Genomic DNA, 14,981 nt, shown 5'->3' on the forward strand with positions numbered 1-14,981 from the left:
CCCACAAAAGGCAGGGCATAGTTCTGCAACATTCTCAATCCTGAATGGTTCTTTATCTCACAGACACAACCTATTTTTTATAGCTACACTTTATTTATATATATAACTGATTTTATGTATTTTCATATATAATTTTGAATATATTCATATATCTACATAAAAAACCCACAAAGGTGGGCACATATTTGCAACCTTGAATGGGTCTTTATTTTACTATAATCATCTTATCCTGCCCTCCCTTAAAAAAAATGCCACCTTTGTAAAGGCACACAGCCATTCCTCTGCTAAGTTATTAAAATGAACATCAGAAATTATCCAGTAAAGGCAAGGATTTTAACCCTTCCAGCGCTGAGTGGGTGTATTTATATATTCCAAGGGTTTCTGTTCCCTGCATCAGCGACCGCAGCCCCTGCATAAAAATGCCAATCAATTTTTAGCACGGGCTCAGTGTGGCTTGATGCCATGCTCTTCACATGGCACTGAGCCCTTCCTAAGAGTCCTCCCTGTTCCACCTCCTCCCTCCTGCTCCAAAAAAAAAAAAAAAAAAAAAACCCTTGAATCCAAACCTTCAAATCTTTCCAGTTGCTGTAATGAAAGGGTGGTTTGGCAGCAAAAAGAATATTGGCAGGGGGGAGAACACATCATCACTCAAGTTGCAGTAGAAGCTGGGAGACTGGCACGGGGTGGGGGGAGCTATTTCAAGGGGTAGTGCCACCATAAATAAATAAATATTGACAGATCCTGCCAGGATCTGTTGGAAAGGGCAGGCAGGGAACACAGGGCACATTCAGGAGCCCACAGAGATTATTTGGATGGAGCAGATTAAGTGCTGCCTATACCTTTTTTATACATCTATCTTGGCTTTTCTGGGGCTGAGTCTGAACATGTTTGTACACAGGAGGACATTTGCCCAGTTTGGGTGGGTGCCAGGTGTCTTTGCAGGATTGCAGGAATTATTTGGTGCCTGACAGCACAATTTTCCTGGCTATGGAGAGCCACACTCACATCATCAACTACAACAAGCAGAAGTGACCACCTACAGCTGGCTCCTGGGTGGGCAGTGGGAAAAACCCTCCCATCACAAGGTCCCAAAGCAGGTCCCTCCAGCAGGAGCCAGAGGATAAAGGATCTGAGTGGCTCCTCCCCTCCTGGAAAATGCTCTGTTGAGAATCTCCATCTGTCTTAGCTAGGATCGTGGGTATGGCACCATTCCTGCAAAACATTTGCACCAGGAAGCAGCTTGACACATGGAGAAAGTTCCAAGTGAAGGGAAAAGCACGAAGTTAATTACCAGCAGGGCCTGACATTTAGAAAAGGACATTAAACAGGATTTTCAAACAAGATTTAGGCTTGCTTTTCAGCTTAAGTACTTGCAGCCAAACCCGAGATTCTGAAAGGCCTCCTCAGCCACCTGGCCCTGGAGATCCCAACATTTTCTAACCTTCCCTTCTTCAACCTGAAGCCACCACACCTCTGCTGCTGCTCTGCACATCCAGAATTGAGCAGGCAAACACTCCCCTCCTGCCAAAGCCCCTCCAAAGCCAGCAACAACACAGCACAGGACTCTCCAGCACCACCTCCAGAGGCAGCTGGAGCAGGCTTAAAAACCCTACTCCCAAAACAAGGCTGGGAGCTTTGTCTTTAAAGCACTGTCACCTGGGAGAAAGGAACACTGGTGGCCAGAGCTTCTCCAAGTTTTTAATGGGTCTAAGTCCACGTGCAGCCTCGGAGAGGAGAGTTTAGTACAAAACTAAAGGGTGTTCTGGATGGGGACAAGTCTGAAAGAAATGCAAAGTCCCCGTGGCCAAGACAGCATCCCACAAGTGAGCTCCTGCCTCTGCCACCCAGCAATTCAGGTGGGAGCAGAAGGTCCAGGATTTTGGCCCCATGTCCTGGGAATATTTCAGCAACCTGACGTAGAACACCCATGCAGATGCCGAGGCACCATGTCCTGGCTCAGGGACGTGCCAAGCAAGGCCCAGGTGGCTCTGGTGAGGGTCCCCATGAGGGTGGCACACGTTACCTCTGCATCCTGGACATTCTGTGGAGCTCCATGTCATCGCTGCCACGGAAGCCTTTGGCGAAGGGGTTGTTCTCAATCTTCAGCTGGGTGATCTGAAAGGGAGGAAACGCAGCAGGGTCATGGCCAGGGACAGAGGGGACAGAGGTTATTAAACACAGGTGGGATGGGATGGAAAACACAGCTTGCAGGAACTCCAGTCATCCCTCAGCTCAGGCACTGACCACTCCAGATGGGCCTTTCCTGGAATGCTCCACAGCAAAAATATCTCCTGTCAACAGCCTCTCGCTTCTCCCAGCCTTGTCCCATAACTAACATGTGAGACTGCTCACACACATTTTTCTCTGGAGAAAATCTGCTTTCTGAGAGTTTCATTTTGTTGTTGGGACAGAAAGGGCTTCACTGCTCCAAGGACCAGGGATGGAAGTTAGGTCTGAACAAATCCCAACAAGTATTTTCTCATCAATGCACAAGACAAGACCAAAACCTCCCCTCTCAGACCCCGCACCCTCTCTCCTGGCCCAGGGAATCTCACCCTTTGGGTGTTTCAGACCAGCTGAATGTGCTCCAGATGCTCTGCATCTGCCATCCTGCCCCACAGCTGGCAGCAATTCATGGACTCATTACCTAAATTTCTTTGAGGGCAACTTCACCTGGGACCATCAAACCCTGGAGGATCTTTTGTCTCCCCATCGCTTCCAGTTTGCTCACTAAGTGAGAGTCTAAATTTTAGACAGATTAATCCCTTCAAACTCAACTTTGGCCCTCTTAAAACATCTAAATTTAACATTTAAAGCAGCTTCTAGACAGACCATGCCCTTACCCAACACTGTGCTGCTCCAACAGGTTCAATCCCTCCTGCACTACTTTTCCTGAGGGTTTTGGTGAGCAGGGCTTGTCATCTAAGCCAATATTCATTGTGGACCAGCAACACCCTCAGCTGCCCTGTGGATTTTGTAAAAACTCCCTCTGCCATGCCAAATCTCATGCAAATGCTTTGGTGCCTTGGCAGAAGAGGGCTGAGTCTGGACCAGGTGTGATATTGCTGCAAAGCCCCAAAATTTGGGCAGAAGAGGGGAAATTTCCTTTTTTTCCACTCTTTTCTCCATCCCTGCCTGGCAGTCTGAGCTCTCAGCAAGGAATCAGGAGAGACCCTTGCCCAGGAGGAAAGACAACCTCATTTTGCACTGGAGGAGCTTCATGCTCTGACCATGTTTTATGGAAACCCCATCCTTCCTTCCCATTGAGAGCTGGCCAAGGGGAAGGAAAGGGCTCAGGATCAAGGCAGGGAGAACAGAGAGAGGTTCATGCTCACAGAGTCAAGCACAAACAACCAGGCCCACCTCCCTGCCAAAATCCAGAGAGGAAAATCTGGCTCGCCCAGTGTCAATAGCAAACCTCGCCAGGTGTATGCACAATCAGATTATTTTGCTCTTTTCTTGTCTTTTTGCATATTTTTTTCCAAGAGCCACTTGTTTATTTGCCATTTTTTGCCTCATTCAGCCCCAAACTTCTCCCAGAGCCCCCCACCACACTTACACTTATCTCCCCAGGCATTCCCATTAAATCAGGACCATACTTCAGCACATAAACAAGCCCTTGGCACTTTTGGCACTTTTTTTTTTTGTCCCTCATTTCAGATTTCAAAGAGAAGGGTAAACAAACAATCTTTTGGGGTCAATTTGCCAGTTGAGCCATTCTCTAGCAATAAAACAGAGGTGTGTTTTGTAATTAAAAGCCCTGAATTATTACACAACCAGCTGCGTATTTTGCAAAGCAACTGCCTATCGGTTTGAAGGTGGTGACTCTTCTAGAATGAATAATAGGCATTATTCAACATTTTGAATGTTCCTGAAGCCCTGTAAATGTAGGAGTTGTCCTCCCTTGCCGACCCCAATGGCAATATTTCCTCGCATAAGTGAAGTCCTTCAGTGAGTGAGGATTTACAGGATTGGCACCAGCACACAAAGGCACAAAGGGCCGGATTCATCCCAACCTGACCGAAGGCATTTTAACCAAGGCGCCTGCACTGGGAGCCTCAGCTCCCTGCTGGAATCAAGGGAGGGACATGGGGACTGCCAGAGGGCTCTGGGGTGGGTGGCAGTGCCTTCACAGGTCCCCAGTGCACTCTGGTCACTGCAGGAGGAGCCAGCAGTGCTCCAGCCCCTCATTTAAACCCCTCAGTTGAATGCCCCATTTGATTCTTCAAGGTTTTAATGACCCACAAAATAGCAGCGAAAATATCAAAATGGAACCTCAATATTGCAAATCTGGTGATTTAAAAATCCCCTAATCCATACCAGGAACACACTTACAAGCAAAGGTGTTGATGCTGGTGGCCAAAAGCCCCAAGAGAATCACTGCCAACTTCAGCCTCCTTAAAATTAAGGATCTGCTGGATTGAAGGCGCCTAAAAACCAGGGACTAAAGATTTAGAATTCATTCTCAGACCTTTGGTGTCATTCAGATGGATTGGAGCTCCCAGAACAAAGTTTCCCTAGGTGACAACTCATGGCATCCACCACCACAAAGCCAGGAGAGCCCAAGCCAGATTTAACAAAACTGTACACAACAAACTAGAAAACAGAGAAAAAGTTGGTGAATCCCTGCTTGAGCAAACAACCTGTGGAAGATATTTCATTTGGCCACTCTTTTACCTGACTTCCAAACTATTCCAGAGGTGGAAAAGCAAACTCAGGGGTGGAAATAACCTTCTTCTGGATCAGCTTTGCCACAGCAAAACTGAGTTTAATTGACTATAACTCACGGGGTGGGGGGGCAGGGGGGGAGAAAAGCTGTCAGAAAGTCAAATGACAATTACCTCATGAAAAATAAAACAAAATACAACGTCCTGAGAGGTCATTAAGACAGAGTGCCCAGGGCTGAATTGTACAGCACAGGTTCAATAAAACTGAAGGGCTTTGTTTGGGTATTTGTTACTGACAGCAAAGTTTCCCTGGTTCTGAAGCTGCCACAGACCCTTGCAGAGCAGAGCTTTGCAGGGTGAAGCCTCCCAGATTTCCACTTTCCAGGGCTTGTCTGACCTACGGGCTCATCCTCACTTTAATGGGAAGTGACAGTTCCCAGTGGAATTGGGAATCCCAAAGGAATCCCTGGGCTGCTCCCCTGCACTCCTTTCTCTGGGCTAATTGGCCACAAAGCTCTTCTGCTGAGACCTTCCCACCAGCATCCTCAGCTCCAGCATGGCAAAATTTAGCTTTGCATGGAGTTAGGTCTCTCTGCTTTACTTCTTTTTCCTTTTCCACAGGCATGTATTTATATGGGATTTGTGCCTAAGGGCTCATGAATATGGCCAAATTAAAAACTACCATTTTGTATTACTTTTTATCAAAAACTTGCCATGATGAGATTTTTCTCAATTGTTTCTCAGTTTAGAAGTTGTAACAAAGTTAGAACCTTGTTAGGGGTGATGTGCTCCACACCAGATGCTCTGGACTCTATTTTATTTACATATTTTGCTATTAACTTCTTTTTTTTTAAGCACTTAAGCTAAGGGAAGACACTTCACCCTGATCTTTTCGGGCTCTTCTGAAACCAAGAAAGGTTGGGCATTTTGGAAAAAGAATGCTCTGCAAGGAATATGGATCCTGAATTTCTGAGTTCTCACTCAGGTCTACTTGGAGAACTTAAAACTGATTGGAGGGGGGGGGGAAAAAAATCCCCATTTAGTGATGAAGAGGTGCAGGTGCTTACCCTTGAGAGGTGCAGAGCACTCATGGAGCTCCCCTCTCCATGGGATCCAGTTCTCCCTGGCCTGCAGGTGGCCATGGTCCTGCTCAGGGTGGCACAGAGGGACCTGGAGCTGGCAGTGCTGGCAGCCACAGGAGCTGCAGAGCACAGAGACTTCTCTGCCAGGCTCTCACATGGCCCAGGTGGGAACCAAGGAGAGAAACAGATGGAGCCAAGGTGGCTGCTGAGCCCAGGGACACCTGGGCCAGGCAGAGGAGCTGGGACTCAGCCCCAGGAGAAGGGAGGGGGGAGTTGCTGGCAGAGGGGAGAAGATGCTGAACCCAAAGCAGTGAAGAAAATGGGAGGGACTGGGAGGCTGCTGGGAGGTGCTGGGGTGACACAGAGGTGCTCACTGAGGAGCTGGGAGCTGCCTGAACTGGGACACAAGGACAGGAACAGAGACCTGGCACAGAGTTCTGCGGGAAGGAGAGGAGTCTGCAGGCAGGATGGATGCCAGATCCAGAGGGAGTCTTGGCCAAGCTTGAGGAGAGGGGCTGCTTTGAGGACCAAAAGAGTCCAGGGGCTCAGGGCTGGCTGAGCACCCCATCCCAGGGCTGGCAGGGAGCATGGACAAGACTGGGGACAGAAGGGGACAAGGCTGGGGACAGAAGGAGACAAGACTGGGACAGAAGGAGACAAGACTGGCTCACCCAGAGCTGTGAAGGACATGAGACCCCTGGAAGGCAGCACTGTCCCACCAAGGCCTGGAACAGCAGGAAGGATCATGAAGAGCCCCACAGAGGGTCAGGGAGAGCAGCAGCTCCCTGCCATCCTCAGGTGCCCCAGGGCTGCACAGAAGCCACCGGGGCTGGTGATGAAGAGGAGCTCCTTGGTGTCACCTTGCTTAGCCCCAGGGAGCTCTGTCTCTCCCAGCACTTGGGGGACCCCTCTTTGGAGAGGAGTCTGCCCTGGGTAAGGAGAGGAGCTGGCCCCTCTTGCCAGCCAGATGGAGAAGCACAGGGACAGTGACCCCAGGCAGGGCAGGGAGAGCCCCATGAGATGCCAGCCTGGCCACCACACTGGTGGCCTCTGCAGAAGGGGTGGAGGTGGCACCTGCAACCTGAGAGAGGGGAAATGGAGCTCTCAGGAGGAAACACGCACACCCAAGGACCTGCTCACCTCCAGCCCTCAAGGACAGTGACAAGAAGCCACATGCTCAGAGGGGACACCAGCTCTCCAGAACCCCAGAGTGGGGCACCAGCTGACTCACCAGCACGATTTTAGCACTGGGTCTTTTTCTTTCCTTCCTTCTCCTTTTTCCTCCCTGGTCTTTTTCTTTCCTTCCTTCTCCTTTTTCCTCCCCTTTTTAGGGGAAGGATGAACGTCTGTATTCAGAAATCCCACCAGATACCTGGCAGTGAATCCAGTCTTTGGCCATGCCCTGCCCTGCTCCTCCCAGCATTTCTGGGTGCTTGGAACATCCCACCCAGGGCTAACATTTCCTTAAAAGAATTTTGGCTACCAAGAATGTTAAATAACTTAGGGTGGGGAAAAAAAAATCAGCATAAAACCGGATATCCTGAGGGGGGGGAACCAATATAAAGCCCAAGCCCAGCTAAGGGGGAAAGTAGGTTGTAAAAATTAATGAGAATAATTGTTGTGAATTCTTGCTTTTGAAAGAACCCTCGTGAGGGGAGAACCTTAATTATTTCTGTCTATTAGGTTCATTTCCTGGTCCTAAGCAGAGAGCTCATACCTAATAAATATGAGCCAGCAACACAATGATTTCAGCTACAGCAAAATGGTGCTTAACTGCAGGGAAAGTTAATATTTGGGAATCGACCTGATTGCAAGCAGCCATTGTGTAAATGGCAAGGAAATGAAATGTGCATGTGACCTTTTTTAACACCTCAGTATTTCTGGGGTGTTTTCAAGGGTAGCAGAGAGGGGGGAGGTGACCAATGGAGCTGCTGACAACCACCCTGAAAACTTCACCAAAACTCTCTTCATAGCTTAAGCCTCTTTTTGGGGAGTAGGGCTGAGGAGAGGGAGATCCCAGGGTGCTTAAATATCTTTGCAGGCTGTCTAAAATATCAGGGGAAATAAGCACAAGCCCTACATTGGGATTGCAGCTGTGCTCTTGAAATAAATTGACCTATCTGGAAGCAGGCAGGTATTTCTATAAGCTGTGTAAGCATGGACTCACATGCATTTTGGGGTGAGTCACACAATTCATTCTGTAATAGAATTCAGCTCTAACAGAGCTCTTGAAACGTAAACCCCATGGAGGGATGAATGTGTGTGTGTAAAATACATGGGTGTTTAAAATATGTCAGAGCCTGGGTGGGATGGATGGGAAAGATTGCATGAGGGATGAGCTACAGGTGAGAGAGAAAAGTGGGAAAAAAAATCAGCAAGAGCTGGGGATGACCCACACGTTGGGGACTGCCATCCTCTATGGCAGGAGGAATGCAGCCTGTGTTACAAGAGCAAAATCTGGTTTTCCAAGCAACCTCTCAGCTGTGAAAGCTGAGCTCAGGTTTCAGCTGGGGGAAGAAACCCCAATTCACCCACCTCAGCTGGGAGATGTTTCTCCTTGGCATTTGCATCACCCCCAATATCATTCCCTGTCTGCACTGGGGTGAGCTCCAGCTTTTATTCCCTTCCCTGCAGGGAGATGCCATTTAGGGAAGATCATCCCCTGGTTTATTTTTATGGCTCTATGTTTCCCAATTGGGATTTTATCTTGGGGCTCCAGCCCCTCTTCCCCTGTTCACCCCCTGATTCTATGCGGCACAGGGAGGAATGTGTGTGTCAGGGGGCAGAGGGATGTCAGAGCCTGTAAAACGTGTCAGGGGTGTGTAAAATGTGTCCTGGTGTGTCTGTGGGGATTCCTGCCTGTGTCAGATACACAGATGTCATTTCTTATCAAACAGATGTTGCTGATTTACAATCAAATATTCCTGCTCCTCCTAGCATGGCAGTTTTCCCAAACTACTGTACTTACATGTTCCTGCTTTGCTTTAGTTTTATTTGCATGATCATTTCTTTTCCTATAAACCAGCCCCGTTTTTCTTCAAAGGAGAGGAGCTCCATTCACGTCTGTTTTCTGCTCGGGAAATGCCTTTAAAGCAGGCAGTGTGTCCTGTTTTATTAACTCCCACTTCTATTAATATTATATTCTTTCTGCAAATCCATCAAGCAGAAGTTAAACTTGATTTTATAGCATCCACAGTGGAGTTATAATTTAAGGCATAATTTGGCAAAGACTCAATTTGGATTGGGTTTGCTTGTCCCAGCCGTGCCAGCAGCTCCTATTTTAAAGGGCAGGGAAGTATTTTCCTTTCTCCCTAGTTATGGTGGAACACACTTTCTTCTCCAGCCCAGCTTGCTGGTCAGCTGATGGATGGAGGAAATGCAATCATTTCACACAACTTTAGGAACCTGCATTTCCAGGAAAGCATCCAGGATTTCTTTGGGGTGCTAAATGACTTTTCTCTGTTTGAGAAACAATTATTCTATGGGGTACAAGGGAGCCATCCTACCTGCCTGTAATACAAGTTTATAGTAAATGCTTTTCATGTGATTGGGAGAGGAATTTGCTGTTTTGCTGAGAGAAATTGAGTTTTCATGGGGCTGTGGCAAGGGACAGTTGGTGAAAGATTCATCTGTGGAGAACCACCCTGCCTTCAACACTCAGCCTTCCTCCTCCTCCTCCCTGCTGGATGGGGAAGCAGCGGGCTCCTCACAGAGGGGCAGCGACAGCACCAAGAAAACCCTTATTCCACCCAAGCCAGCACAAGACGAACCCATCCCGTTATTCTCGTGCTTTGTTTGCTGATCTCGGGGCTGAGCCTCCCTTTCCTGGCCGGGCCTCCCGGCTGCCGAGCCCGCAGCCCCCGTGGGCAGCCGGGTTATCAGCGCCCGGCTCCCTCCTCCAGATTAGGAGCCTTTGACCCACGGCGAGGGGGGAAGATAAAGCAAACTTCCTCGGTTGGATGTCTCCGTGTGAGCAAAGCATCCTGGTGAGCTCATTCCCCCCTCCCCGGCTCGCCCCGAGCCTGGCTTTGGATGCTTTGCGCGGCCAGGAATAACAGAGGGGATGGGATGGGATGGGAGAGGGGAAAGGGGAAGGGAGGAGGAAAATGGGAGAGGGAGAGGAAAGGACAAGGAGAGGAAAAAAAGGGGACAAGGAAAGAAAGGGAAAGAAACAAGAAAGGAAAGGGAGGAAAGACATGGGGGGCAGAAGAAGGAGACAAGGAGAGGAAAGAAAGGGGAAGAGAAAGGAGAAAGGAAAGGAAAAGGAGAAAGGACAAGGGGAGAAAGAGAGGAAAAAGAAAAAAAGGAAAAGGAGAAAGGACAAGGGGACAAGGAGAGGAAAAAGAAGGGGACAAGGAGAGAAAGGGAAAGAAGAAGGAAGGAAAGGAAAAGGAGAAAGGACAAGGGGACAAGGAGAGGAAAAACAAGGGGACAAGGAGAGGAAAAAGAAGGACAGGAAAAGGAGAAAAGACAAGGGGACAAGGAGAGGAAAGAAAGGGGAAGAGAAAGAAAGAAGGAAAGGAAAAGGACAGGGAGGAGAGAGTAGGAGAAGAAAGGACAAGGAGACAAGAAGAAGAAAAGGAAGGGGGAAAGGAAGTGGAGAAGGGGAAAGGAGAGGAAAAAGGAGGGGGAAAGGAGAGGAAAGGAAAGAAAAAAGAGAAGGGAGGAAGAAAATAAAAAGGAGAATGAAAAAGAAGGGGTGAAAGAAGAAGCAGGGAGGGAAGAGGGGCTGAGTGTCTCAGGAAGAGGGAAGAGCGGGATGCGGTTTGCGGGGCGGGGGCCGGCCCAGCCCCTCACCTTGTGGTTTTGGTAGGAGGTGACGGCGATGAAGGCGGTCTCCGGGAAGACGTGGGTGCAAAAGGCGGTGTTCTTGGAGCCGAAGCCGTTGTTCTCGTCCGCTTTCACGATGTGGAGCCGGGGCTGGTACTTGTGCATGGAGTTCAGGATGATCTGGGCAGGGGGAGAAGGAGAGGACATCCCGTGGGAATGGAGGGGGCACAGCACGGCGCAGGGCTGGAGGAGAAGGACACACACCAACAGGAACCCGCAGCCCCTTCCCCACAATGTTTGCTCTTTTCAGGAGCCCCTTCCCCAGAATGTTTGCCCTTTTCAGGAGCCCCTTCCCCACAATGTTTGCTCTTTTCAGGAGCCCCTTCCCCAGAATGTTTGCCCTTTTCAGGAGCCCCTTCCCCAAAATGTTGGCCCTTTTCAGGAGCCCCTTCCCCAAAATGTTGGCTCTTTTCAGGAGCCCCTTCGAAGGGCAGATGGAGGTGCTGGGTAGGGGCACGGATCTCCCCAGAAACTCGGGAGATTTTCTCGAGGAGAAAATTCGCGAGTAATAAATGGTGGGCACGCCCGGGAGCCCAGTAGGGCCGGGAGGTGCTGTCAAAGGCGCTTCCTCACCTGCTGCCCCCACACAAACCCCTGAGGGGCCAAAGCTGCTCCCCCAACACGCACTGGGGGCAATGCGGGCATCTCAACACCCCCATCCCATCTCAGGGAGGGTAAAGAGTGCAGAAAGGGCGAAGGAGGAGAGCTGGGGGGGATTTGGGGATTTAGGGCCATCTCTCCCGCACAGGACGGTGGCGGGGCCGGCAGGGGCTGCGGGGGGTTCCAGATGAAGAGCGGGCCCTGCTCGGTACCGGGTTAATCCCGGGGGAGGATGGGGGCCGGCGGGGGGCCGCTCGGGCCCGATAATGACTGCCGGACCCTGGCGACAGCGAGACGCAGCGCGTCCCGCCGCCGCCTCCCCCGTCCCGGGGGTTTAAGCAAATTGCTTTGACATCCAGGAAAGTCGTAGACATCAACGGTGAACGATCTAATGGTTTTTAATTTCATTACAGCGACTCTAATTGAGAGGCTCCTGGCGCAGCTCCTCCTCTGAAGTCCCTCATTGTTCCTTCAGCGTCTTGGGTTTGTTTGGAGGGACTTTTTCCCCAGAGCCGCCTGTTCCCAGCGGGGATGCCTGGCCCCTTCCCCCCGGGGCCGGATCCCCCCCCGGATCCCCAAAAGCACCCCCGGGGCTGGGATGGGTTCCCCTGGCTGCGCTGCTTCCCTCCCTGCTCCCGCAGGAAAATTCCTGATCCCTGGGAAGCAGCCCCTGCAAACCCCTTCTGCAGCAGCTCCATTAGAATGAAAATGAAATTCGAATTATCAAAAGAAAAATTCGAATTATAAAAAGAACAAGGAAATCAAGCCCCGCAAATGGAGGTGCAAAGTAGCGCTTGTAAATGATGCTCAGCTTTGGGGTGGGCTCGGGACTCTGCTGGCTCCTCTCTCCCCTAAAGCCCTCTCACTTCTTGGCGACCACGTGGGCGAGGATTTAATAGCACAAAATTTATCATTTAAAAGCGAAGAAGAAGGAAAATAAAACAGCTTGGAAAAAATGAAACTGAAGTGTTGAAACGAGACTGGAGAAAAATCTGCTCTTGGAAAGGGCTGGCGGGGTCTGGAGTCACATATTCGTTCAATTATATATTTTATATATATATACACACATATATATTTTATTCATATATATTTGCTCAGAGGAACTCGCATCTTTGGAGACCTTCGAAGGAGGGCTGTTCCTGGCTGCAGAATTCACACAAATTTTCACGGCCCCACGAGTCTCACAAAGACTTTTTTAATGCCCAAGAAGTTCTAGCGGGACTTCAATTTCTCTAATTGTCCTTAATTATTGTTACTTTTCCTTTTTCCTTTCTTTTTTTTTTTTTTTTTTTTTTTTTTTTTTTTACTTCCTGATCGAGGATCCACATCGTTTTAGGTCCTATTTCCTCCGCTAATTATGCCTGATTGATTTTACCTGTTAGGCAAATTCCCGGGTGGATTTTAACGATTGGGGACTCCCCATGTGATTAAAATCCGAGTGACCAAATTCTCAGTGAAGCCGGGAGAGTTTCACCCACTCACCAACTCCAGGCCCCGGGGGTCTGCCATCAATTCCCACGAAATTTAAGGGGGTTTTTTTGCTTTATTTAAGGCTTTTATTTCTGGGGGGTCCTCAGTGGGGTTCACCCCGCTCTCCCAGGTGAGAATAACCCCCCAGCAGCCTGGGTTTGAGGGTGGGTGACACTGGCACGGCCTCGGTGGCAGGGGACAGCGCGGTGCCCTTGTCCCAGCCGCGGCACTTACGTGTCCGAAGGGATCCAGGTGGTTGTTGGTGAGTTTGAGCTTCTGGAAGGAAACCAGCTGCCTCATCCAGTGCGCTCCGGTGGCGGGGGAGTCGGGGTGCACGTACAGCCTGCCGGGCATGGCCGGCTCTGCCTTGCCTGTCACCGACCTGCGGGGGACACGGGGCTGGGCTGCGGCCTCCTGGGGACGGCCCGTGGGCTCCTGCCCCCTTCGGTACCTTCCTGTTCCCTTCAGTCCCCTCCCGTGGGCTCCTGCTCCCCGGCCATCCTTTCCTGGGGCTCCTACTCCCGTCGGTCCCCTCCCGTGGGCTCCTGCTCCCTTCAGTCCCCTTTTGGGGCTCCTGTTCGCCGCCATCCCCTCCTGGGGCTCCTGCTCCCCGTCCGTCCCTTCCTGGTGTTCCTGCTCCCCCATCCATCCCCTCCTGGGGCTCCTGGTCCCCGTCCGTCCCTTCCTAGGGTTCCTACTCCCTTCAGGCCCCTCTTGTGGGCTCCTGCTCCCCTATCCATCCCCTCTTGGGGCGTCTGTCCCTTCCTAGGGCTCCTGCTCCCCGTCCGTCCCCTCTTAGGGCTCCTGCTCCCCGTCCGTCCCTTCCTGGTGTTCCTGCTCCCCTATCCATCCCCTCTTGGGGCGTCTGTCCCTTCCTAGGGCTCCTGCTCCCGTGCATCCCCTTTTGGGGCTCCTGCTCCTCATCTGTCCCCTCTTGGTGTTCCTACTCCCAGACATCCCCTTTTGGGGCTCCTGCTCCCCATCTGTCCCCTCCTGGGGCTCCCGCTCCCTTCCTATCCTCTCCCGTGGGCTCCTGCTCCCCGTCTGTCCCTTCCTGGGGCTCCTGTTCCCCGTCTGTCCCCTCCCGTGGGCTCCTGCTCCCAGCCATCCTCTCCTGGGGCTCCTGCTCCCTCCCATCCATCTCCTTTTGGGGCTCCTGCTCCCCCTCTCTCCCTTCCTGGGGTTCCTGCTTCTATCCATCCCCTGCCGTGGGCTCCTGCTCCCCGTCTGTCCCTTACTGGGGTTCCTGCTCTCGTCCATCCCCTCCCATGGGTTCCTGCTCCCTTCAGTCCCCTCTTGGGGTTCCTACTCCCGGCCATCCCCTTTTGGGGGTCCTGCTCCCGTCCATGCCCTCCCGTGGGTTCCTGTTCCCCCTTCCATCCCTTCCTGGGGTTCCTCCCGTGGATTCCTGTTCCCCCATCCATCCCTTCCTGCGGTTCCTCCCGTGGGCTCCTGTTCCCCCATCCATCCCTTCCTGGGGTTCCTCCCGTGGGTTCCTGTTCCCCCATCCATCCCTTCCTGCGGTTCCTCCCGTGGGCTCCTGTTCCCCCATCCATCCCTTCCTGGGGTTCCTCCCGTGGGTTCCTGTTCCCCCATCCATCCCTTCCTGCGGTTCCTCCCGTGGGTTTCCTGCTGCCCCTCCGTCCCCTCGCCCCCAGGTACCCCGTGCCGGGGAGAAGGAGAAAAGGCATTTCCAGCACGGCTGGCTCGGGGAATTACTGAGCTCTTTGGCACCTTTCCCGTCGGAGATGGCTCTCGCCGCCCGCACGTTTAACCCCATCCTTCCCCCTTTCCCTAATTACGGCCAGGAGCAAAGAATCAATCCTTAAAGGTTTTCCTGCCCGGCGATATTCCCTTCCTTAATATAATTAAACCATCAGCTCCACAATAGCAAATAATTTCATCGTCAAACAGGATTCGTTAATTGCGACAGAATTCCTGCTGTTTCCCCCCTTTTTTTGGATGCATTTTTGTCCCAGGGGCTGTGGTAGCACCCTACTATGCCCAGGTGAGGCTCCTGCAGCCCAACATTTTGCACGGAAAAAGAAGGACGAGCCGCTGATTGAAGGATTTCTCCCACCTCGGGCAGCCCCAGAGATGTCGTCCCTGTCCCCCCAGGCGTGCCTACCATTTGTTATCGGCGAATTTGTATCTGTGGTCATCCGCCGGTACAATATCCATCAGCAGGATGTACTTGGTCTTTGGATTCAGTCCAGTGACCTTCACTTTGTAGCTGGGGAACATTCGCCTGTTGAAGAAATAAATAAATAAATATAAGTAAAAAAAGAAAGTTTGCCAGGGTGGTTTCGTGTGTGTGCGAGGAGGAGACATT

General features: G+C 51.2%; 1 protein-coding gene across 2 annotated transcripts in view; it reads right to left on the bottom strand.

The window, feature by feature from the left end:
- TBX5 (T-box transcription factor 5) overlaps nt 1-14,981 on the bottom strand; it is a 45,431-nt gene that overhangs the window by 18,426 nt on the left and 12,024 nt on the right. For both annotated transcript variants that reach the window (XM_063173304.1, XM_063173303.1), the window contains exons 4-7: nt 14,778-14,897; nt 12,884-13,031; nt 10,547-10,699; nt 2,024-2,115 (exon numbers count right to left, since the gene is read on the bottom strand). In XM_063173304.1, the coding sequence (XP_063029374.1) occupies nt 2,024-2,115; nt 10,547-10,699; nt 12,884-13,031; nt 14,778-14,897 (513 nt within the window). The remainder of the gene's footprint in view (nt 1-2,023; nt 2,116-10,546; nt 10,700-12,883; nt 13,032-14,777; nt 14,898-14,981) is intronic.

Source organism: Melospiza melodia, chromosome 20 (assembly GCF_035770615.1).
Source record: "Melospiza melodia melodia isolate bMelMel2 chromosome 20, bMelMel2.pri, whole genome shotgun sequence".
Taxonomy (NCBI): Eukaryota; Metazoa; Chordata; class Aves; order Passeriformes; family Passerellidae; genus Melospiza; species Melospiza melodia.